This window comes from Brienomyrus brachyistius, chromosome 2 (assembly GCF_023856365.1).
Source record: "Brienomyrus brachyistius isolate T26 chromosome 2, BBRACH_0.4, whole genome shotgun sequence".
NCBI lineage: Eukaryota > Metazoa > Chordata > Actinopteri > Osteoglossiformes > Mormyridae > Brienomyrus > Brienomyrus brachyistius.
In genome coordinates, this window is record NC_064534.1 from 49,415,504 (window position 1) to 49,440,949 (window position 25,446).

A 25,446-nucleotide genomic window follows, 5' to 3' on the forward strand; every position below is an offset into this window, starting at 1 on the left:
ACTGCAATACTGAAGTTGCTTTATCAAAACTCTTCATACAGTCACCACAACATCAGCTTATGTGGGCTTATGTTAAGCATTTTGCTTTGCTTTCATACGAAATGCAATCAATAACTAAATGCTTCAAACATCATGGATTCCTGTCTCACTCACAACATAAAATTTTCAGAGGCCATTTTGCACATAAGTACATACTGACCCTAAAACTGCCAATAAAACAGTCAAAACTGAAATATGTCATTTTGCTAAATTACTATCAAGACCCTTTGTAAAATAGATTGTAAAAACCACATAAAATAAACAAATTATGTTAATTGACACAAGATCAAACAATGAATGCTGTATGCCAAGATATTTCTCCAGAGCAATGCAATGAGTATGTGAAGAGATAGTACCGTAGATTAGCAATTGAAAAAAACTGCAAGAAAAGACACAATACTAGCCTTTTTGCAGTTTATAACATGCAACAGATTAAATGATGATGTATAAAATGTGCAATCACATTATATTACAGGAATAATACAAAACAATAAATGAATATTAGAACAACAAATTAGTTAGCTATTAGTTGCTGAGCTATAAGTTAAGTTCTCCCCAAACGAGCTTGATGGGCCGAATGGCCTCCTCTTGTTTGTAAATTTCTTATGTTCTTATGTTTTTATGTAAATTGTCACTCCTGATCAGGATGCCAAGCTTCAAAGCAGTTGTGGGTTATGCTGAAAAGCCAGGTCCGTGCCCGGAACCCAACTAGTTTAAATGAACTAGAAATTCTGCAAAGAAGAGTGGTCAAATATTCAGCCAGAATTATGCCAGAGGTTTGCTAATGGCTACCAAAAGATTCTGGTTGATACCTGTTGTATGTAAACTTGTGACCACAACTAAAATGTGTTTTTGTAAAGAAAGCGCCATCTCATGGTAACACCCTGCAAGTGAATAAATGGGCGGGTTTAGACGAGAATTTAGGCACACCCCTAGAAGGAGGGGGGTTACTCCCTTTGGCTGGCTTTTGGCAGGCAACCGGCAGGCAGCCGGCTGGCAACCAGCATGCAGCTGGCTGGGATGGGAAAATTGAAGTGGCTGCATCTGTATATAGCTAAGAGAAGGTTACAATTACACTGCCCAGCCTAAGAAACGTTCATATTCTTTTTCAAGAATAAAATCATGTACACGGTTTCTGGCAGCAGTTGAGACCTTCGGGTGCTGGATCTCCTGCAGTTGAAAAGACATGTTTGCTTGGGACCTGGTTAGCAGGGATAGAAAAGTATGCTTTGGCAAGGGGAAACAGCAAAAAATCTGAGCGCATTTTTCTTTCCACCACTAAGTGGAATAAAGGCCAATTTTATATTGCGTTCAGTCTCCATATGGATCTGTTCTGTATGAGGGGAAATACACTGAAAGACTTGCACCCACACACACTACTTGGACATATACACACACACCCATGAAAGACTCGTGTGCTCGCACATACACACTACTTGCACATATGGAATGTGAAAGACAGAGTGCAGGTACTAGTGTGTGTGGGTGACAGTCTTCAGTGTGCCTGGAAGTCATTTCATTGTAACAGGAAGGAATGCTGATGCCTCATAAACTTGGCTCTTTGTTTGGTGGTTATTGAAATAAATAATGTGAAAACCATAATGGGGAACAGCAGTCAGCCTACAGCTGAGGCGGCCGCACTGCTGCGTAATTTACTCTCTTCCCCTGTATTAATTAACTCCATTGCAAATTCATTTAAAAGGAGTGTTTCAGCACTTCTATGTACATCCAATGAAATTGAATCACAGCAGTTTTTTACAACCTACATCACGCAGAATATAGGGCCGCGGAATACAGCAGCAACTCAGCCCAGCACACCGGCTGCACACACGCCTCCCAAGCCGGCCACGGCATTAGCTTTCCAGTCGCAGTCTATATGCTTTTAGACACAACAGCTATACTGGAAGCAGGGATCAAAAGGAAAGAAAAGCTGTCGTTATTACTTTCTTATTAGCTTACACTGTAAAATGATTGTGAAAGTGCTTCAGATATACTACTAACATTATTTAGCTGGCTATTCAGTGAACTAGGTAGCAAAACCACCGGCCCCATTCAAGTGCATGGTGGACGAGCACCGTGGAGGTTCTGGCACTTTCTCCGTGCCAATATGAAAGTTTCTTACGTGCTTGCCAGCTAGCTAACTAACTGTTTTTTGAATTGTCCAACAGCGTAGAAATGTAGAAACTGTATCGCATGTGTTTAAGCATGTCCCTACATGAAACTGTACATAGGATAATTTGATAGTGTAAATGAGCTCACCAGAGCTCATAAGTACATCACTATGACTCTGTATAATAATACACTTGAAGTAAGGTTGAATTAACATTAAAAATAGAGACAGTATACTGTACTAATGACATACCCATTCATAGTAGGAGAGTTTTATGGGTGTGACAGATTGTTATAACACTGGTGTTAGCTCTCAGTCTTGTTCATCAAACCAAGGCCTTTATCTTACGAGTAATTTCAGACCTCCAACACCTTCCACAAGGATGCAATAAAAGAAAAGGAGTGTCAGGGTCAGGACTTGTTTATCCCAGTCTTTAGTCTCCTCCTTGTTTGGCCAGCAGGTGTCACTGGCCACCCTGTCCTCCACGTTGTTCGTCTTTAGTGTTTCCCCTGCTTCCCCGATGACCACATAGCTCAATGAGCTGAGCATGTGGCTACCTATCAATCTCTCAGTCTGTGTATAAATCCCACCTCCTCTGTTTTGTACTTTTGTAGTTTTGTTTTGTTCCCTAGTGTTTCATTTGTATCAGTTTTCTAGTTTCTGTGTTTTGATTTGTATTTGGTCTTTGCTTTTGTACCTGTGATTGTGTTTTTACCAGTCTATTATTCCCGTGTTAGAGTTAGTTTCCCTGTTTCTTAGGCTCCCTGTTTGATGCCCTAGTTCCCTGAGTTAATTATAAGTTTCACCTATTGCCTGTTCTTGTGCCAGTCCTTGTGTGTTCAACCCTGATTGCTCCTTGTCCTCCACCCTCCCCGATTGATTTACTGTTCTCACCTGTCCTTCTTATTCTCCTCTTTACTTAAGTTCCTGCCTTAATTCAGTTTGCCAGTAGGTCATTGATGTTGCTGCAGTTGCTGATGGTGCTTGTTGACTGTGTTTGAGTTTTGATTTCCCGCCTGTTCCTTAATGTAACCAGTTCCCTTGTAGATCATTTTTGTTTTGTTAGTTTACTTAATACCCCTTGTGGTCCGTTTTGTTATGTCATGTGCCCAGTGTTTTCAGTTTTGTTAGTAAACCCCCGTGTCCCTGTTGGAGCTGCAAGTGGACCATCCACATCCTTCTCTTGCCTGCACTACGCTCTGCCCCTGAACCAGAACCACTCGGGTTCAAGACAAGGAGATTATATCAAAACAGAAATATTTTGCATGCATTTGAATTTGACAAGAAATGGGACTGCAATACTATTATCAACAAATTACAAGGAGCATTTAAGAGAAAAATACCCTGTAGTGTAAAGTACCTGTACAAACTTTTCTTGTCATAGTAAAATAATTTTATGAAAATTTAGTGTAGGCCTACTACATTTTTTTCTTCAATTTGTTACATAGTTTTAATTTTTCATAATTGAAATCTTTATGTCTTGTGACAACAAGCTTGTTGCTCCAACATTATATGAAGACCAGCAAATAGATGGCAACATGGCAAACGGTTTTCAATGGAGCCTGGTGGTATTTCAGAGCATCAGTACGAATCTCTTCAGGTATGCAGGTATTACACTAACATCAAACTTAACCTAAACCAGTAGTAAGCCCAAGGTAATGCTATAGTTAGATGGATGGATGGATGGATGGATGGATGGATAGATGGATGGGTAATGAACTAGAAGTAAACAACCAGTACAGATGGTGTCGTTTCCCCCCATGTACTCTCACTCCGCGATAAATACGCCTTCGGCTCAAATTACAGTTTCTCTTCTCCCTGTTAAACTACATGCCCAACCTTTACATCTATTATAAAAGATTAACATAGACGATTTAAAGCAGAGAAGATTCAGTTTGGACCGCAACTTAATTTTCAGATTTTGGATAGCATAATAATTGCAACCAAATAATACAATATATAGCATATTTTAATATTTTAAAGCGTTTGATTGACGGTAAGTTTCTTTTCAGATCGTTTAATGGAAACAGCTGTTTGTGTTATGTGTGTAATGTAAATATAAACATGTTAGCAGAAAATTTATAATGCAATATGGGTTTTGAAAGCTTTCTGTTTGGTGATCGTTTCATGCAAAATATTATAGGTTTTGGAAGATAATCCAGCAAAGTGCAATAAAGCCGATTGTATAATACTCACACATCCACGGAAAGGGCCAGGAGATCGATTTTTTAAATCCCAGTTTTAGTGCACACGCACCGCCATGGTAGTATTGTACAGGACTCAAATTGAACTGCCTGTTGTGTCTAGCTCCGACATTTTCATATGTCGCTGCAGATGCAATTCGATTCTTCATAACATAAACTTGTATATAAGTTAATTTCACAAATTTTCTACAGATTTCACAAGTGCCAAAGTACAGGATAGGTGTACGTTTTCTTGTGCTGTTTGACCACAAGCGAAAATGTAGAATCTCCTACGTCGTACACTGTCAGAATCCAAGCGAACGCGTTAATGCCGCTCCTGTTGTGTATTATTTTGCATTTTCACAATTTGTTGGATGAAGTAATTGAAAATCCAACTCGTGCATGTGATTTAAGACACACGAATTTGTGAATGTGGAGATTTCTTGTTTTCCTAATGTTTTAATAGAGTAAATACAAAGAAGATGTGCGAATTTCTGGCAAATATCGAGGCCACTGCTAACTTTACTCCGGTTACAGAGCGTATGTTGCCAAGTTTGGTCAGTGAGATTTTTCAATTTGAGACAAGTCTGCACACGCATTTATAAGTATGCAAGAGTTTGACTACCTTGTAAATAGTCTGTAGGGTTTGCAAACTGCTCCAAAGTTTTTGATGTATCTAATTTCAGATTTAGATTTTAATATAGATCTGCCATAAGATTTCTTGCGTGAGAGTATGACTGCGTGCGTGTCACGCCAACAGTGGCGTCTCTGGTGCAGAGCGCCTGGTGGTGCACAATAAACACTAACATGCACATTACTTGCGCAGTGAATCCTAATACAAATGTACCTGATTAATTAAATCGCAAGCACGCATTAATGTAACGGGCAGCAGTAAAAAAAAAAGGGCGGAAATTGAGACGGAGATATGAGAGGCATTAACAATAATACTGTAACGGAGTTGGACTGTAGGGGGCGGCGGCACCCATAATGCACTGCTCCCACCGAGGGGGAGAATCTGTTTATCTGTGATTCCTGTTGTTGTTTGTGTTGTTTGGGGGGGGGGGAGTTGTTAGTATTTGTTAATGTAATTGGGTTCTGGCGTGTTTGGAAATGTGTTTGGGTGGTTTTTCTGTAAACACACACAGGCTACCGTGGACGGGCAGGGTTTTTGTGTGTAGAAGGGAGAGCGAGCAAGTAAGCTTGTGGTAGAGTTAGCCCTTTGCTTGCCTTTGCTGTGCTTTTATTCTATTCTTTGCTGATGGAATAAAGCTCAGAGACTTCTCTCCTGTTGAGCAAAGTTTCTCGACTATCTCCATTACTCCCTGGTGGCGAAAACCCAGAAAACGCTACAATACCATATGAGCTCACTGAACTGGCATATTACCTTCTTTTACCATATCGAATTACAAATCCAAGCTTAAATCCTTATTATAACACACCCAAAGGAACATTTTAGAGCAGGGTAATCCAGTGGTTTAAGATCCTTAACTTACAGTCAAACCAACCTTGCAATAATGTAAAATAGACTCACCAGTGACGTTCACTGCTTGAAAAGAAAAGTTGCATGACGATCTGTCATCTGGACAAATTTTAATCTTTTTTTTTTTTTTTACTAATGGCAAACTGCTAAATCTAACTTTGAATAATTTGTACACTTAAGTTATTTTATTACCCTGCTAGTCGTGTCTTAATATCACATGCAGCAAAAGTTATTCTAAGGCGTTTGGGTAGAAGATTAGAAGCTAAAGTAAAGAGGCATATTAATGAAGATCGGTGTGGCTTCCTGAGAGGTAAAAGGACAAGGGAGGTAATTGGAGTGATGAGGGTATTAATAGAATGGAATATTGAATTTAAAAAAGATGTTTTTGCCTGCTTTATAGACTTTGAACTGCAAATTTACGGAAATATTAAAGGATATTGGTATAACCTGGAAAGATACGTGCCTCGTTTTAAACTTGTATCTAAATCAGATTGTTCAAAGTAAGCATGGCTGAAGGAAATTCAGACTAGGCATTGATAGGAAAGGGAGTAAGACAGGGTCGTGCTTTATCTCCAGCACCTTTTAATATATATGCTGAAGAAACGGTAACACAAGCATAGGAAGAAATTAATGGAGTGAAGGTAAGAGGAAGATGACAGTCAGTCAGTTTTGCAGATGATAAAGCTCTTGTAAGCGAAAAAAAGGTCTACAGATGTTAGTTCTTTAAATGATAAAGCAGGGGAGTTTGGGATGCAAATGATCATAAAAAAGACTATGATTTACTAAAAGGAAAAAGCAAAAGTAAGGATGGAAGGGGAAACACTGGAAGAGGTGGAGCAGTTTCCTTATTTGGGATGTGTTCTAACTTGGGATGGAAGACGTATGAAAGAACTAGGATGGCATTAGCAAAGGAGGCTTTCATGAAACGAGGGGAGTCGATGACAAGGGGCCTTGATAAAGATATTAGAAACAGGTTGGTAAAAGCTTTGGTTTGGACTGTACTCTTGTATGGCTGTGAATCTTGGACTTTAAGAGGTGGAGATATTAAAAAAACGGAAGCTTTTGAGATGTAGGTTTGGTGTAGATTAGAAAAAGTAAGTTGGATGAATAGGACAAATGAGGAAGTGTTAAATATGGTAGGGGATGAAAGATCAATGAAATAAAGAAGAGGTAGAGAAAGTGGGTGAGAGAAATTTTGAGAGGGGAGGGATTGCTGAAAGATGGGATAGAGGAAAGAAAAGGAAAAAGAAAAAGGAAGGCAGAAAAAAAATATTGGATGAAATTAAGGAAGGGAACAGTTATCAAGAAGTGAATGAATACCATCAATCCATCCATTTTCCAAACCGCTTATCCTACTGGGTCGCGGGGGGTCCGGAGCCTATCCCTGAAGCAATGGGTACGAGGCAGGGAACAACCCAGGATGGGGGGCCAGCCCATCACAGCGCACACTCACACACCATTCACTCTCACACGCACACCTACAGGCAATTTAGCAACTCCAATTAGCCTCAGCATGTTTTTGGGCTGTGGGGGGAAACCGGAGTACCCGGAGGAAACCCCACGACGACATGGGGAGAACATGCAAACTCCAGACACATGTAACCCAGGCGGAGACTCTAACCCGGGTCCCAGAGGTGTGAGGTAACAGTGCTAACCACTGCACGACCATGCCGCCCCTGAATGAATGCCATAAGGTAGAATACCGTGATAATGAGGGGAGGCTAACATAACATCGATGTTGGTTGAAAAGATCAATGACAACACCTTGACGTAAGTCAGATCGATTAGCTTTACATTTATTGCCTATTATCAGCAGGGGGCCATCCTGATCAAGCCCCACAGCGTGTTGAACTTATGCATAAAGTTAACAGATGCTCACTTGCTTAAACGCTGCTGGAACGGCCCCATGCACACCAAAGGAAGACTATTAAGAGCAGTCCTGACTTTCATGCAACAGATATAGCAAGATATTTGGAGTGAATGACAATGCTGTGTCATATGTAATAAATGCACAACAATATTACTTCGTTGTGAGGAAAAATACATAGACTGAATTGCTGATCACGTTGTGCACTGCTCAACACCGCCCCCTAATGTAGAGATGACACTGCACGCCAGATGGGTGACAGCTGGCAACCCTGATGCTTTTTACCCTCCAGGAAAGGGCTTTAATTACAGTTTCTCATCGATGAAATACAGTAACCCCTTGACATTAGCGCATGTGACATTTGCGGTTTCGGCAGTGAAAAAATATAGTGAAACACAAGATCTAGTCAGCATAATTTACAAGATGGATTCCCATTCCTTTTATGATTAAAACTATAGGTGAAACTGGATTAAACTGGAGTATTTTTGGAGCTTGCTGAAAGAGCGCAAGGACATGTAAGCCAAAAACCTGATTCAGATTGCATAAAATCATGTAATATATAAATATTAGTGATACATAATATTTGTTAGTGTACGTACACACTATATCTTTAATTTTAATAGTTAATGCTTGGGTACAACTTTCACTTAGCAAGCAGCCTCACTCATGTGTTGCTACCTTAATTTGAGACGATGGAATGTCACGTTTCTTGCTGTAACTTTTAAACAGTGCCACTAATTTTGCATTTTTAATAATGGGTACGAAATATAGTGCTCGGGGTTGCCAACTCTCGTGCATCTGGCATGACATTCAGGCTTTCAGACTCTCATACTTACACAAGAAATCTAACAACAATTCTATATTGTTCCATTATAAACTTAAAATGACCTACATACAGGCTATGTACAAGGTAATAAAACTCATATATTTGTAAATGTGTGTGCAGACGTGTCTTGAATTGAAAATCTCTTAGCCAGCTAAGAAAGGTTGGAAAGCCTGTAGAGCTACTAGTGGATACAGCAGCCACAGGGGCATAATTTAGAAGGTTTGTAGATTGTATAAAAAGGGCTTGATAGAAAATACTAAGGTAATTTATCAAGCAAGGTATACAGTAGGCTACAGTACAGTAGATTGTTCTACCAATTAGAAATTGGTAATAAATGGATTTTTATGTTATTGTTCTGGCTAGCAGACTGAGGTTGTGTGTGGCCAAGTATTATTTGACAAATGGTCACATTTGTGTGAAGTGTGAAGGGCTTATTGTGAAACAAATACTGCAAATCATGATATTTTTAATTGCCCCTCTATCAACTTCACCATGAGATGCTAACTTACAGTAATTGTTTGGTTTTAGCCGTGGATTCTGTGTGACATCATAACCAAAGCTCTAGCATAATTTACAACCAGGAAGGAATAGTATTGATTTCTATTAAAATCTTTAATAAAGCACTAAGCGCAATAAAAGTGTATCAGTATAAAAGGTATTGTGTCATCTTATATCACATTTCAAAATATATGTACTCAATATACCGCCCAGCCCAAAGGCAAGGATATGATTGGGGGGGGGGGGGGGGGGGTTTGGGGGTTGTGGCGAAGCATTGAATGGGCATGGAGCCCACCGTTATTAGCATTATTATTAGCATTTCCTAATGAGCCTTACTGAGCGTTTTGCCTGTCTCCTGTCTCCCCTGCTTACCCTGCCTGCTGTGTCCTGCCCTGCTGTTACATCTGCCTTGCCTGCTCCTCGCCTCTCTCCGACCTGCCTGATCCCGCCTGACCTGCCCTCCTGCTCTGTCCTGCACTGCTGCCCTAAAGATGCTGCCCCTTATTCCTCGTCGTACCCACGTCTCATCTGTTCGTGTAGGATTGACCTTCCTGGTGCTCGACTTCTGCCTGTGCATCAACTATTCTTTTGGATCTCCCTTCTGGTTTTGGCTGCTCTGGGTTCCGTAAATAAAACGATTGGCTACTGCACTTCAGGGTCTGCCTCTTGCGTTTGTACTGGTCTTCACAATATCAATGGCAGCGATAGACTTTGCAGCTTTACAGGTCATTAATAATAAGTCTACTTCAAGTGTAAGTCAAGATGAGTGCTTCTCAGTCAATGAGGTACTGCATTTGCCCATTCCAGTACCTGGAGCCCAGGAGTGTACAGACCATATACACTGGCACGCCATCTATCTCCAATGAAGGAGGAGGCATTGCTGAGGAGAGGTTGGGGAACACTGGAGAACCCTGAAGGGGTCAGTGTTCCTGGGAGATAGCTTCCTCGAGGGGAGACAGAGCTTGATATCTCTCAGATTGAGATTAATATGCATCCTTTTAGATCCCCTGTCACCATCAAAACTACACTATCTCTGTCTTTCAGACATGTCTGGTCTTATTCTTTAGGAGGGTCAGACAAATCCACCAAAATATCAGACAAATGATTGTGAAAACGGAACTTTCTGTTCATACAACCGTTCAGCCCAGGAAACACTCCCAAACGAGGAACTCACAGGCACGGTGTTACAAAGTCAGTATCTCACAGGGGAACATTGCATCTGGTGTTTCAGGACGTGGTCGTAGGAAACACTGTCAGCAGGATACATTTAGCTAACGTGGACACAACCTCTCGCTGTGAGTGTTAGCGGTCCCACCGTCCGGTCTCTCCTAGCACCATCTTGTCGTTTCTAACCTTGTGGAATACTTGAGCTAACTTTGACTAAGCTATGTAAAACAAAGTTAAACCGTTTAAATTCACCAATAAAAACTTGATGGCTAAGTTTTTTATTGCTATGAAGTATCGCATTTGTGGTGATTTAAAATAACACATTAACAAACACGACTAATGTTTTTTACCCCATAACACTTTTAGCTGTCTGGCCCTTTTCATCTCTAACATGAAAAGATCGACAAGTCAGGAGCAACATTAAATGTATTTTTATTCTTTTAAAGAAAGGAGTTTGGGGCTCTTGGTGGGTGGCTTGTGATCTGTTTTTTCACCTTGTGGGGTTTTTTTTAAATAGGTTGTTTTGATGTCTTTGTTGGTGGATCATTGCATCCGCTGTTTCAGGGTGGTTATAGGAAACACTGTCAGAGTACCTGTCTACCCCCCAGAAGCTGTCAGTCAAACGCCCCCATCTGTGATATCATCACAGTCCCCATTAAGCTCTACCCTAAGTGCCTATTAACCCTCTGGGGTCTAGGGGTAGGGAACACACTTTCATTGACTGGGGCATGGTCACACATTTCATTCAATATCATAAACTTAATTCATGGCAAAAAAATATTTCTTATATATTTTTGGTATGAAACTCATCTTAATCTTAGTGTACTTTGTAAATATGTCAGATTTATGTGAAGTTTGTAATTTGACATCAAAGTATAGACATTGCAAAATGCAGTTTGGAACACTTGCAGAAACATTATAAAAGTACATAGTAAGCAATGGTGGCAGTTTGTTTTGATCCCAGATATCTGATCACCAAAGTCTTGGGTACATGAAGATGACGAAATGTTGTAGTTACAACATTCAGTTTGATAAATAAATAAGTAAAACCTAACTCATGTCACTATGTCTGAGCTTCTTTCATTGAATATGTAGCAACTTTCATGTGTATGCATTAGCCATTCACACCTTCACACCTCCCCCCCTTTTATGGCACTGATGGGGATGTATCTGGATCGCGTTTCACCGTTGCATTGTACATCAAATTACCATACGCAGTAATGCGGCTATTTATAATGCGAATAGGGATCTTCAGGTGAGGGCGGCACTACACGCCCCTGATGCAGGTAAAACAAACAAAGGTGACATGGTTTAATTTTTTGCCGATTTAACTTAATTTTAAAAACTGTAATATTTCCAACAATTGATGTATTGAAAAGAAGACAGTTTACGCATTTAGTCAGTGTTTTTTTCATGATTCTACATGAAGATTTCAGCGAGATATAAACTGAAATAGACACGAAAAGTACGCTGTGTTGCCCACGACGCACTCGACCCCAGAGGGTTAACCTCTCTTCCCCAGTTGACAGCCATACCCATTGTCCAGGGTGGAGGAGTGGCATGGGATGGCGATAACGGTCAACATCCACTTTGTGCCATTGTGTTTCGGGTCAGGTAAATATGAGCTGCTTCCCAGACTTCCCAGGATATCCCGAACCAGGGGCCTCATTTGTCAAACTTTGCATAAATTACATTGTGAAAAAAACCTACGCATGGAAAAAATACTGATTTATCAAACCTAGTGTACAACAGTAATGCTGGAACAATCTTGTAAATGTGCATGCGTGTACAAGCATGAGATCCTGCCTGGGCTACCACCCACAATTAAACATAAATGGTCAATGCAAATGAGCTACAAGCTCATATAGTATGCAGGTAAAGCCTTTCGGATTGCAAATCTGGCAATAGTGACATGTTGGGATCAGACATGCTGGCTACGAGGAAGAAGGCAGCCTTTCCCAGAAATCCTGTAATCATTGGCCCTGCATCAGCACACCACAAGCTCAAGAGACTTGGACTTTGGAATTTTAAGTAGTTTTTTTCTAACTCAGGCAAAGAGTCAGGTTTTTTTCCTTTCTTTTTTTCATCGCTCCTCAGCTTCATCGAGGTTTTCAACAAAGGGTTTATTTTATTCATTTATCAGTATTGTATATGTCAATTAATGTGTGTGAAACCCCAATGTAAAATCTAGTTTAAACCTTTAAAAGAATATGTTATTTGAAGCTAACGGTTTTGTTATTTATGATTAGTTTTCTGGTGTAAAAGCAGCCAACAGGGTAAGTGTACAGTTCCTTAATTTTACCTATTTACTTTTTTCAACTTTGTGAACTTTCTGTGGACTCTGTGATCTGATGATGAGATTGTATACTTGAAAATGAGAGGTATAAAAGTAGCATTTCAGGAGCCTGCACAATGTCAGTGTCTTAATCCACACAAATGTTTTGCATATACAGACGCTCCTCTATTTATGAACTTTCAGACATATGAACGAAGAGGACTATACGTCCAAACTGTGTTCATTAGGCTCCCGTTTCCAGCCCGCAACATCAATTATTTTTTCTGTGCGTCAATTCCGCCTAGCACGACTTCTCACCGCTACTCCTGCCATGCAACAGCATAGCATCATAGGTCTTTGAACTTGCGTATACCCTTAAAATATTGGTGAATAATGACTTACGAACATTTCAAGTTATAAACAAGCGTTCGGAACGTATCTCGTTCGCAAGTAGAGGAGTGTCTGTATGTGAAGATTTGAGGGTGGAGGGGGCAGCTGGGTCTACCAGTCCACCCCTGATTATTATTATTATCATTATTTTTATAATTTTGTGTGAGTATGGGTTTTTCTTTCTTTCAGTTGCATTGTATATAATGAATAGTAGATAATTGGGTGAATACGTTTTTTTGTTAAGGTTTTATAAAACCATGGGGCCTGGTCGGGCGCAGCCCGAACAAGGCACGTGGGTCCCCCCTCCAATGGGCTCACCACCCATGGGAGGGGCCATAGGGGTCGGGTGCGAGGTGATCTGGGCGGCGGCCAAAGGCGGGGACCTTGGCGGTCCGATCCTCAGCTGCAGAAGCTAGCTCTAGGGACATGGAATGTCACCTCTCTGATGGGGAAAGAGCCTGAGCTGGTGCGCGAAGTTGTGAAGTTCCGGCTAGATATAGTCGGACTCACCTCGACGCACGGCTTGGGCTCTAGAACCAGTCTCCTTGAGGGGGGTTGGACCCTTTTCCACTCTGGAGTTGCCCGCGGGGAGAGGCGCCGAGCGGGCGTGGGCATACTTATTGCCCCCAGGCTGGGTGCCTGTACATTGGGGTTTACCGTGGTGGACGAGAGGGTAGCCTCCCTCCGCCTTCGGGTGGGGGGACGGGTCCTGACTGTTGTTTGAGCTTATGCGCCAAACGGCAGTTCAGAATACCCACCCTTTTTGGAGTCCTTGGAAGGGGTGTTGGAGAGCGCTCCTCCTGGGGCCTCCCTTGTTCTGCTGGGGGACTTCAATGCTCACGTGGGCAATGACAGTGAGACCTGGAGGGGCGTGATTGGGAGGAACGGCCCCCCCGATCTGAACCCGAGTGGTGTTTTGTTATTGGACTTCTGTGCTCGTCACGGACTGTCCATAATGAACACCATGTTCAAGCATAAGGGTGTCCATATGTGCACTTGGCACCAGGACACCCTAGGCCGCAGTTCGATGATCGACTTTGTAGTCGTGTCGTCGGACTTGCGGCCGCATGTTTTTGACACTCGGGTGAAGAGAGGGGCGGAGCTGTCAACCGATCACTACCTGGTGGTGGGTTGGCTCCGCTGGTGGGGGAGGAAGCCGGCCAGGCCTGGCAGGCCCAAGCATATAGTGAGGGTCTGCTGGGAACGTCTGGCGGAATCCCCTGTCAGGGAGAGTTTCAACTCCTACCTCCAGCAGAACTTCTCCCATATCCCGGGGGAGGCAGGGGACATTGAGTCCGAATGGGCCATGTTCCGTGCCTCCATTGTGGAGGTGGCTGACCGGAGCTGCGGCCGTAAGGTGGTCGGTGCCTGTCACGGCGGCAATCCCCGAACTCGCTGGTGGACACCGGTGGTAAGGGATGCTGTCAAGCTGAAGAAGGAGTCTTATCGGGTCTTTCTGGCCTGTGGGACTCCAGACGCAGCTGACGGCTACCGGCAGGCCAAGCGGGATGTGGCTTTGGTGGTCGCTGAGGCAAAAACTCGGGTGTGGGAGGAGTTTGGTGAGGCCATGGAGAACGACTTCCGGACGGCTTCGAGGAGATTCTGGTCCACCATCCGGCGGCTCCGGGGCGGGAAAGCGGTGCAGCATCAACACTATTTATGGTGGGGATGGTGCGCTGCTGACCTCAGCTCGGGACGTTTTGGGTCGGTGGAGGGAGTACTTCGAAGACCTCCTCAATCCCACCGACACGCCTTCCGATATGGAAGCAGAGTGTGGGGACTTGGGGGTGGACTCGCCTATCTCGGGGGTGGAGGTCGCTGAGGTGGTCAAAAAGCTCCTCGGTGTCCGGGCCCCAGGGGTGGACGAGATTCGCCCAGAGTTCCTCAAGGCTCTGGATGCTGTGGGGCTGTCCTGGTTGACACGCATCTGCAGCATCGCGTGGACATCGGGGGCAGTGCATCTGGATTGGCAGACCGGGGTGGTGGTCCCCCTCTTTAAGAAGGGGGACTGGAGGGTGTGCTCCAACTACAGGGGGATCACACTCCTCAGCCTCCCTGGCAAGGTCTATTCGGGGGTCCTGGAAAGGAGGGTCCGCCAGATTGTTGAACCTCGGATTCAGGAGGAACAGTGTGGTTTTCGCCCTGGCCGTGGAACAGTGGACCAGCTCTATACTCTCCACAGGGTTTTGGAAGGTTCATGGGAGTTTGCCCAACCAGTCTACATGTGTTTTGTGGACTTGGTGAAGGCATTCGACCATGTCTCTCGGGGAGTCCTGTGGGGGGTGCTCCGGGAGTATGGGTTGCCGAGATTCCTTATAAGGGCGATTCAGTCCCTGTATTACCGGTGCCAGAGCCTGGTCTGCATGGGCGGTAATAAGTCGGACTCGTTTCCGGTGAGGGTTGGACTCCGTCAGGGCTGTCCTTTGTCACCGATTCTGTTCTTAGTTTTTATGGACAGAATGTCTAGGTGCAGCCAGGGCGTTGAGGGTGTCGGGTTCGGTGACCTCAGGATTTAGGTCTCTGCTTTTTGCAGATGATGTGGTTCTGTTGGCTTCATTGGACCGTGACCTTCGGCTCTCACTGGAGCAGTTCACAGCCGAGTGTGAAGCGGATGGGATGAGAATCAGCACCTCCAAATCCGAGACCATGGTTCTCAGCCGGAAAAGGGTAGAATGCTCTCTCCGGGTTGGGGATGGGGTCCTCCCCCAAGTGGAGGAGTTTAAGTATCTCGGGATCTTGTTCACGAGTGGGGGAATGATGGAGCAGGAGATCGACAGGCGGATCGGTGCGGCGTCAGCAGTCATGCAGGCGCTGCATCGGTCTGTCATGGTGAAGAGAGAGCTGAGCCAAAATGCGAAGCTCTCGATTTACCAGTCGATCTACGTTCCTACCCTCACCTATGGTCATGAGCTATGGGTAATGACCGAAAGAACGAGATCGCGGGTACAAGCGGCCGAAATGAGTTTCCTCCGCAGGGTGGCTGGGCTCTCCCTTAGAGATAGGGTGAGGAGCTCAGTCATTCGGGAGGGACTCAGAGTAGAGCCGCTGCTCCTCCGCATCGAGAGGAGCCAGATGAGGTGGCTCGGGCATGGCTATAGGTTAATTAGTGTACACGCACCACCTCTCTCATTCTCAGTCGTTTGCATCCGGGTATAACCCATTCAAATGTCATGTAGCCTAAATTTTATCCAATTTAGACAGCACACAATCATTAACCTACTTTAACGCATTTATTTATACAACCACATATTTTTACTTTTACTTTTAAACATGCTGAATTACTTTCTGGACCAACAAACGCAACCAGCCATACACCTTCCTAGTCTTGATGTATGTCGTCACACGAGTGAGGACGTTAGGCAGCCTTTAGATCCTACCCATCATGCACTGCAGTTTTTTGCAAATTCCTCAAACGGAAAACCATTAAATACAAAAGGAACAGCTTAGTTTCACTTCAAAACATTACTATGTATTATATTTTAAGTTTGTTGTAGGGATTTTACAGATTTTTACAAAACAAAATTACACCATACACCCACCATAATAAGAATGTACAACAAAAATGACAGATATATAAAATTGCAAGTCACAATTTAAAAAAGTAATACAGTCGAACCTCGTTATTACGTACCCCGGATACAACCTTTTCAACGTACACGTTTCTAATTCCCGTTTTTAGCATATGTATTATTCCAATAGCAGCCATTGTTTACAGCGTACACCCTTACAGCGTAAACTTCGATACAACATCCAAATTTCTAGAGAAAAAAGTGGAGGACACTGTGCTTGGAAGAATTGTTGAGAAAGCTACCAAGCAAACAAAAGTAACAGACTTTTTCAAGGCATAGACTCTCTATATTTAAAGTAAAATTCAAACTTCCCGCGTTAAATGAGTTGCCTCGACCGATCGTTACTGGACTGCGTAGTAATGGATTGTTAAGTGTTGTGTGCGTATTCTTTGTTTATTAAACCTTGTGAAATACCGGTCATGCCGGTAATTGTGAATTCAGAATAATAATGGAAGTAAAGGATTTTATGATTTAATTTGACCAATATTTCATTAATATTTTGCCAATTTGGATGCGAATGTTTATTTTAAAAGTCAATTTTGACCAGCCGTCGTGTATTTTCGTTGCCGTTTATCGTCGGCCGGCACTAAGTAATCGTGAGTAATGTAAGGAAAATTTCAAGGATCCAAATGAGCTTTGTTGAATTATTTAACACGTAATAATGTGTTCGTTTGTCTTGTAGTCAATTTAAGGGTCTGTTCTATTAAAGTTTTATCATTTACATGGATATTTCGTGAGTTCTTTCATCCATCGTGCACTAAGTGGTTACAACGTTCTATGCTTATAACGTACATGTTTTTGATATCCCGTCTTGTACGTAGTAACTAGGTTCGACTGTACATTCTAGCTGTCAAAAGCTTGGGAGGAATTGTATTACTGTAACTTTGTGTGTATTCAGTATATGGAAAGGGGCTTCTTATGGCTGGGGGGAGGGCTTTCTATGATCTAGGGGAGGCCCCGAAGGCGGTTAGTCTCAGCATGTTTTTGGACTGTGGGGGGAAACCGGAGTACCCGGAGGAAACCCCACGACAACATGGGGAGAACATGCAAACTCTGCACACATGTGACCCAGGTGGAGACTTGAACCCGGCTAACCACTGCACCACCATGCCACCCCTTGTTATACTCGTTCATTAGCCAATCACATCACTTTAACGTAGCTGAGGTCTGTTTGTTCTGCCAGATATACAGGAAGCTTCTTTTTTGTTAATTATATCGGGAATGGTTTCTGGTGTGTGTGTGTGTGTGTGTGTGTGTGTGTGTGTGTGTGTGTGTGTGTGTGTGTGTGTGTGTGTGTGAGTGTACATAGTTGATTCTTGTTGCCAGGATTGGACCCTATTTAGACTATGTTTGTAAACGTTCACAATAATTAAAGTTTACTTGTTCTGCTCAAGAGATGTTTTCATCATAATGTTATTTTTGAGAAATAATTCGTTTTAAGATGTACATTATAAAAGTGATTAGGTTCTTACAAAATTGTTGAAGTGGTGATTCCCATTTAGTCACATCCGTTACTAATAGAATAGAGCAAAGAGGTGGTTACATTTTTGATAATAATGTCAAATTGGAACCATGTTAGTGAATTGAGACTTGACTCTGACTATAAGTCAGACTTGAGACTTGCCTCTAATTTTGTGACTTATGAACAACTTATAAACTGCAGGCACTAGCAGCAAACTGTTCATAAGCTGACACTGACATGACAGCTGATCACGCAGTAGCTGAGGTGAGGTTAACTTGCCATTGCTCAATGAAACACATCGAAGTACATGGTCCTGGTGTGATGTTGATGCACATGAGCAACCAGACTGAAGCTTGTCTACCACTGATCCCATTGTTTTCTTCTTTTGTACAACCTTTACAATCGCGCTGTGACTGCAGCTGACTTTGCAATCTTTTGGCATGAAAATCCTTCCTCGCTAATCATTGACACACAAACACGATCCACCAGCGTCAGACTCCGAGTCTTATTCATTGTCAATGCAGAAACTGTATGAAACCTAAAAAGCCCAAGGATTTTCATTGCTGCCCTGTTATCTAGACGTCTGTACTGTGATGGGCTGATGAAAGTAGCTTCTTGTTGTTCAATCAGCACGCGCTATTTCTAATCAATCTCGGTCTAGTTTTGGCACAGGATCCATTGAAGTCATAGTAGCGATATTCCAGTATCAACAAAACTGTAAAATTAGAAAGAAGTGATCTTGAAGAACTTGATTCTAATAGCTAAATATATCCCTTATAATGTGTTACACAGACAAATCTACTGGTGTATTGAAGAAATTAAAGTAAACGGTCAGAAAGTTGAAAAATGATTCCAGACTTGTGCACACCATTGTAAAGGTTACATTTTACAAAGTTTAAGTTATTTGTAAGACCCTCCTGTTACCTCCATAGCATGGCCCTAATGAGCCACATCTGTTGATCGTTTGTCTTACCTCTTGTTCCTGTCCCGTGTTCCCCAGTCCTGTCATTAATGTAGCCACTCCTGTTTGCTCGTCTGTTCCTCCCAGTTTGTGATCCCCTTATGGTCCTGTTGCTTTCTAGCCTGTTCCCTATTGTAATAAAACCCATTTTATTTGCCCTTGTCCTTCATCCTGCGTTATGTAACTTTATGTGTTTTATTATTATTAGTAGTAGTAGTAGTAATAGTAGCGGTAGTAGAAGTAATTGTATTATTTGTAGTAGCATTGTTGTTGCTATAAAACAACACAATTTAATCACTTCTATAGAGTTCAAAGTAGTTTTGGACAATGAATTCAATTAAATAATTAATGTTAATTGGTTTTGTTTTAGGAAAAGAAAATCATGGATGACCTTAACGAGACCTTCGATTATGACTACAATGAAACTGCTGTTCCGGATAAATTAGATGCAGAAGCACAAGAAATGAATAATTTAATATACATGTACACAGGGATGTACAGCATCACCATTCTCTTGGGAGTATCGTTAAATATCCTGGTCATCATCACTCTTTTCCGTAGAATTGGGAATTATGAAGCTGCCGTCTGGCTCTTGGGCATGGCCATCTCAGACCTGATCTTCTGCCTGTTCCTGCCGTTTCTCATTGTCTCTGCCTGGGAAAACTTCACCTGGAGGTTTGGGTGGATACTGTGCAAGCTGAATTCATTTGTGCCATTCATGTCCATGTATTCAACGGCCTTCATTCTTAGCTTCATGAGCCTGGAGCAGCTGTTCTTCAACAGATTATCTTGTATTAGCTGCAGGTTTAATGCATCAAAACTCACGTTACTGATTTCTTGGTTTGCTGCAGCTGTCCTGAGCTGCCCATCCCTGGTGTACAGGGTAGTTCAGTACAAGAATAACGGGGAGGTGTGCATGGACAATTATGAGTATGAAACCACCGGGCTGGTAACCTCAGAGGGGCTAATGAGAAAAAGAGTTGTGCTGTACATGCGATTCATCTTTGGATTCATACTTCCTGTAGCTTCAGCAGCCATCTGCTATTGCTTATTGGTCTTGAGGAAGAACAGTTTCCAAATTAAGTCATCTGTGAATTATCACATCACAAAGGCCCTGGTCATTGGCCACTGCCTGTGCTGGCTGCCTTGTCTCTGTCTGCCACTCTGGCAGCACCACTCAACTACAGAAATTTCTCCCATTTTCGCAATTATCGTACCTGTTAGCAATGCACTTGCAGCCATGAGCGGATGTATCAAGCCCGTCATCTACATCTTTATCGGTGACAGCCTTTGCTTTCCCTGGATGACTGATGATTATGCCACAACCGAAACGGAGCTAAGAGAGATGGCCGATAAAAATGATCCATAATTCAATACCGAAATATTTGGACACTGTGAGGGTAAGTATTACAATCTCTTAACCTTTTTAAAAAAAATACATTATCGATATGTGGATTATAGACCTGTTGTGTATGGTAAATTTTTAGTTCTATTAAGACCTAAATAGTGAACAAAAGCAATAAAATGGCTCCTTTATAACTATTAATTATAGCAAGGGTAAATGTTCAATAAAAATAAATACTAATTTAAATATTACTTACTAATAGACCAATGGAAATACTTGATGTGATAATTAAAAATATTGAAATCCATTTCAAGGATGTTATGGTGGCGCAGTGGTGTCATGGTGGCGCAGTGGTTAGCACTGTTGCTTCACATATCTGTTTGTTCTCCCTGTATCGTTGTGGGGTTCCCTCTGGGTACCCTGGTTTACACTCACATTCCAAAGTTAATTGGAGTCGCTAAATTCCCCATAGGTGTGCTTATGTGAGTGAATGGTGTGTGAGTGTGCCCTGCAATAGGTTGGTGCCCCATCCTGGGTTGTTCCCTGCCTTGTGCCCGTTGACTCCAGAATAGTCTCTGGACCTCCGACACTCTAGATAGGATAAGCAGAAGATAGATGAATGGACATCAATTTCACACAAAGCAAACCAATGAAGAAACTAATATGATACTGATAAGAAATAAATATAGTCTCTGCAGAAATGCAATTCACCAAATCAAAGACAATGTCTTCTCAGCCACTAGGTCAACAGGATGGAACTAAGAATTCAACTGAAGTGAGATGCCTGAGCTGATCAGCTGTACATCTGAAGTAACAAAGATACACTATATTGCCAAAAGTATTGGGACACCTACCTTTTACGCACACATGAACTCTATCCATCCGTTCATCTTCTCTTTTCCAGGTCGGGTCGCTGGGGCAACAATCTAAGCAGGGAAACCCAGACTTTCCTCTCCCTGGCCACTTCGTCCAGCTCCTCCGGGAGAATCTCAAGGTGTTCCCAGGCCAGCCGAGAGACATAGTCTCTCCAGCATGTCCTGGGTCTTCCCTGGGGCCTCCTCCCAGTGGGACATGCCTGGAACACCTCCCCAGGGAGGCGTCCTAAACAGATGTCTGAGCCACCGCACCTGGCTCCTCTCAATGCGGAGGAGCAGCGGTTCTACTCTGAGTCCCTCCCAAATGACTGAGCTCCTCACCCTATCTCTAAGGGAGAGCCCAGCCATCCTGCGGAGGAAACCCTTTTCAGACGCTTGTATTTGTGACATTGTTCTTTCTGTCACTACCCACAGCACATGACCATAGGTGAGGGTAGGAACGTAGATCGACTGGTAAATCAAGAGCTTCGCCTTCTGGCTCAGCTCCTTCTTCACCATGACAGACCGATGCAGTGCCCGCATCACTGCTGATGCCGCACTGGTCCGCCTGTCAATCTCCCGCTCCATCCTTCCCTCACTAGTGAACAAGACCCCAAGATACTTAAACTCCTCTACTTGGGCAGGGACCACAAACCGGAGAGAGCATTTTACCCTTTTCCGGCTGAGGACCATGGTCTCGGATTTTGAGGTGCTGATTCTCATCCCAGCCGCTTCACACTCGGCTGTGAACTGTCCCAGTGAGAGCCGAAGGTCACGGTCCGATGAAGCCAACAGAACCACATCATCTGCAAAAAGCAGAGACCTAATCCTGAGGTCACCAAACCGGACACCCTCAATGCCCTGGCTGCACCTAGAAATTCTGTCCATAAAAGTTATAAACAGAATCGGTGACAAAGGGCAGCCCTGGCGGAGTCCAACCCTCACTGGAGTCCGATTTACAATGCGGACCAAGCTCTGACACTGGTCGTACGGGGACCAAACTTCCTTATAAGGAAGCCTAGCACCCCATGCTCCCGGAGCACTCCCCAGCTAATTCAGCGCCTGGGGAGCAGTGCTTGGGGGTGGTGCCTTGCTCAGGGTACCTCAGTGGTGCCTTGCTGGTCAGGGATTCGAACCAGTAATCTTTCAATTACAAGTGTGCTTCCCTAACCATTAAGACACTACTGGCCACAAGGCATATATTACCCTTTCAAGTAAGTGGCAGATTGTGAGGATGTAAATTGTAATAATTTATAAATTTGTAATTTATTTTTTCAGGGAAACAAGCAGACAAAGCATTTCCTACAGTATGGAGCAGTTTGACTTGGAAAACTATTCCAATGACTATGAAAATGACACCTCTGAAAGCACAACATGGTTTATACTCACCACAGATCCTGCAGGAATGACCTTTCCTGCATAATTGTCACTCTTCATCTGCTTACTGGGGATTTTTGGGAATGGTGTTGTCATCTGGATTGCTGGGCTGAAAATGGCCAAGACTGTCAACATAACCTGGTATCTCAGCCCGGCGATCTCCGACTTCCTGTTCTGCCTTTTCCTCCCTGAGGCAAGAAGTTGAAGACTATTTACAGGGGGCAGTCATACTCCATGCTGATGTGGCGATGCCTCTCAAGATGTGGTTTCACTGCATCAAAGGCACAGTCCATCCAAATTCAAAATGCATTTTCCACATGCAAGGCAGAAAAGGCTATGAAACAAAAAAAATTATATTCAAAAGTTTTGGGATGTTCTTGGTGGTTGAAATTTAGGCTGGTAGATATTCCTATATTCTCTATTCATGATATTATTTATGGATTTTCCTAACAAACAATATGATTCTATTGGAGAAATTCTTTATTCAGAGTTTGTAAAAATGATTTCATTTTTCAGGAGGAGTTAAACACTTTTTATTGGTCTCAAGTATATGAGAAAAAAGTATGCAAAATATTTCTTTACATTTTTTTATATTTTATTATACATGAGTCATGTCCCCACTTTTTCTCACTCGATCTCTTCTCTCAATCTATTTTGTGTGCCTTCTCTAGTGTACTTGTTATATAAGGCTGTCTTGAATGTGTTAGTAATTGTCACACTGCAGTGATGATTTTGGTTTGTTCTTAGTTATAAGTAAAGCATAAAAAGAAGATTTGTTTGGCGCAGGTGGGTGTGGAATTTTGTTTACAGACTACATTCAGTGTATTTAAGCTTTATTGCAGATTGTTTATTCCAAGCATCGTTATCATTGTAAATTTGTATCATACCGCATATTAAGCTCATTTATGCTTTTATTGTAAGAACATTGTGCCTGATGCAGTTATTTGAGAGTGATATCTTTTAATGTGTTATCGGAGGTATTAATTTTTATAAAGAATATAGCTGGTCATGCTTTTGTTGGTAATTTTTTTTTGTGTTTGCACCTGTAGGTATGCCACTGCATCTGGCTAATTTTTTACCATAACTTACACAGCATTTTAAAACATTCTAACTATAATACAGATAAAGATAACTGCTTTTAAAGTATTTATCAATCACAGACAGTCATCTTAAAGGTAATTAAATTCTCTGGATCTACAGCTTTAGCTTCCTGGAAAATTTCACTATTAAATATCTACATACTGTATAATCATGATTAAATATTGCTTCAGTAGTGTACAGGCCTTATGTTACATTAAAATAACTCAGGTCATTTATATAGATGTAAGATGCATTATATTTTTTTCTAGTAACCCTGACACTTAAAGCTAACAACAAGTGACCCGTGGTTGGTCTTCACACTCAAGAATGTTCATGAAACAGATATGAGCGAGAAATGTGATGTGTTAAATCACATTTAAGAGAACAAACTTTGTGCATTTAATGTGAGTTCAACCAGCACGGAGTCGATGTAAATGCTCTTGGTAAGTTTGCCTCAATACACTTTTCCTTTTGGCTTTGTGATGAATAATAATAACTGTTCCGACTCACTATCTTATATTGTAATGATACTTTTTTGAATGATCATGCCTTAATCATTGGTGACATAGAATGAATATCTGACTTTACCCCAGCATAGTTGAGCAAAGAGAGTTTGGTACATGGAACTGGCAAACAGTGAATCTCAAACACTTGTTCCCTCTTTAAAATATAAATCCCACATATGAAAAAAGGCATTAAAACAGGCTTATTAAAAAATCCTAGACAGTCTTAACTATGCCCCCAAACGTAACAAACACCTGCCCACACTAAAGCCCAATGGACCTGCAGAACCTGCAACACATATTTGTGCCCCTCACTTGAGGATCACAGTTTCCACAAGTGCACCTGGTGAGGAAAAAAATATACGAGTACTGTAAATATACTGAGAGCCACTCATGTAAGGTTATTTAATACTGATGGGCTTAGAAGGTCAGTCCAATTTAGGGGTACATTTCCTAAATGCTCCCATTCAGTATGTAAATTCCTCACATTGTTAGCAACTGTGCTTTCAGGAAACATAACCCAGGTCAAACATAACCCATCAACTGCATGATGATTCTAGCACCGGAAAATCATTTTTCGAAACAAAACCCAAAATTGCAATTTTCTTTACAATGCTAAAAACAAAAGTTATGATTCTGCTAACGTGCCTAGGTTGGAGTGTAGCGTATTACAGTTACGTGTAGCAAAGTAGAAAGAGTACACTCCAAAATAATAATAGAAATGACAGGTGTAGCAAATATACATAAACCAGTAACATAGTTTTTTATAGTTGTATGAGCATGTACCAGGTGACCAGGCGATAAGAATTTTTCCGCTCTGTTGTAATCGTATTGGACAACAGTCTTAAGTCTGGTCTGTCATTAACCGAATTATAGTTATACGGCACATAATTGTAGAGATGTTGTTTCTATGTGAGCCATTGCAGTGCAACACTGTAAACCAGCCGATCAGAGCAAAGCTCAACATATTGATCCGAAAAATCAAAAAAACAGCCTGTTCCATTTATGGGCCACAAAATAAGGTGTCTGGACATTTTTCGACCAAACAAATTTCACATACCTTCTATGTAGATACCAAAAAACAATAAAAAAACACTGAAAAAAATGCAATCTATGACACCTCTATGACACTTGATCATTCTAAAAAGCACAATAAGTGTTAGTTTTATGTAATAATCTTTTTTAAGCTGATCGATTTGTAAGTAACCTTTGTAACTCGTGGTTAAATAAAAATAAAAAGTGAATTTTAAATGTGTAGTGTGTGAGGAAACATGCACAAACATGGTGAGATCATGCCAATTTCATGCACATACAGAGACAGAATTAAACACACAGCCTTGGATGTGTGAGGCCAGAGTACTGCCCACCGTGCCTTGAAAGCCTTCAAATGTGCTTGTTAAGGGTGACGACACTCAGCTCATGCCTGTCTGCCAGACTGCTTAAGGTCACGCTGCAGAGAT

At 42.1% G+C, this 25,446-nt stretch overlaps 3 protein-coding genes across 8 annotated transcripts in view; 1 reads left to right on the forward strand and 2 right to left on the reverse strand.

Annotated features, from left to right (window-relative positions):
* Positions 1–6,031, reverse strand: part of LOC125723270 (chemerin-like receptor 2) — a 50,579-nt gene extending 44,548 nt beyond the window's left edge. The window contains exon 1 of one of the 2 annotated variants that reach the window (XM_048999729.1): positions 5,864–6,031. The gene's annotated coding sequence lies outside the window, so the exon portion shown is untranslated. Of the gene's footprint in view, positions 1–4,345; positions 4,927–5,863 lie in introns of those variants that run through there. The other variant, XM_048999721.1, reaches the window with a different exon arrangement.
* The window catches only part of LOC125723210 (chemerin-like receptor 1), an 89,993-nt gene that overhangs the window by 57,365 nt on the left and 7,182 nt on the right, over positions 1–25,446 (reverse strand). The gene's annotated exons all lie outside the window — the stretch shown is intronic.
* On the forward strand, positions 3,931–25,237 carry LOC125723237 (chemerin-like receptor 2). Of its 5 annotated transcripts, XR_007386841.1 has the most exons (4): positions 3,931–4,145; positions 19,198–20,227; positions 20,909–20,982; positions 21,077–25,237. XR_007386841.1 is itself a non-coding variant. In XM_048999661.1 (3 exons), exon 2 carries the CDS (start codon positions 19,210–19,212, stop codon positions 20,194–20,196), a length of 987 nt encoding a protein of 328 aa, XP_048855618.1. In that variant the 5' UTR covers positions 3,931–4,145; positions 19,198–19,209; the 3' UTR covers positions 20,197–20,227; positions 20,909–25,237. The 5 variants fall into 5 exon arrangements, 4 of the variants coding, with proteins under 4 accessions (XP_048855618.1, XP_048855626.1, XP_048855612.1 ...); XM_048999661.1 differs by having other exon boundaries at positions 20,909–25,237; XM_048999669.1 differs by lacking the exon at positions 20,909–20,982.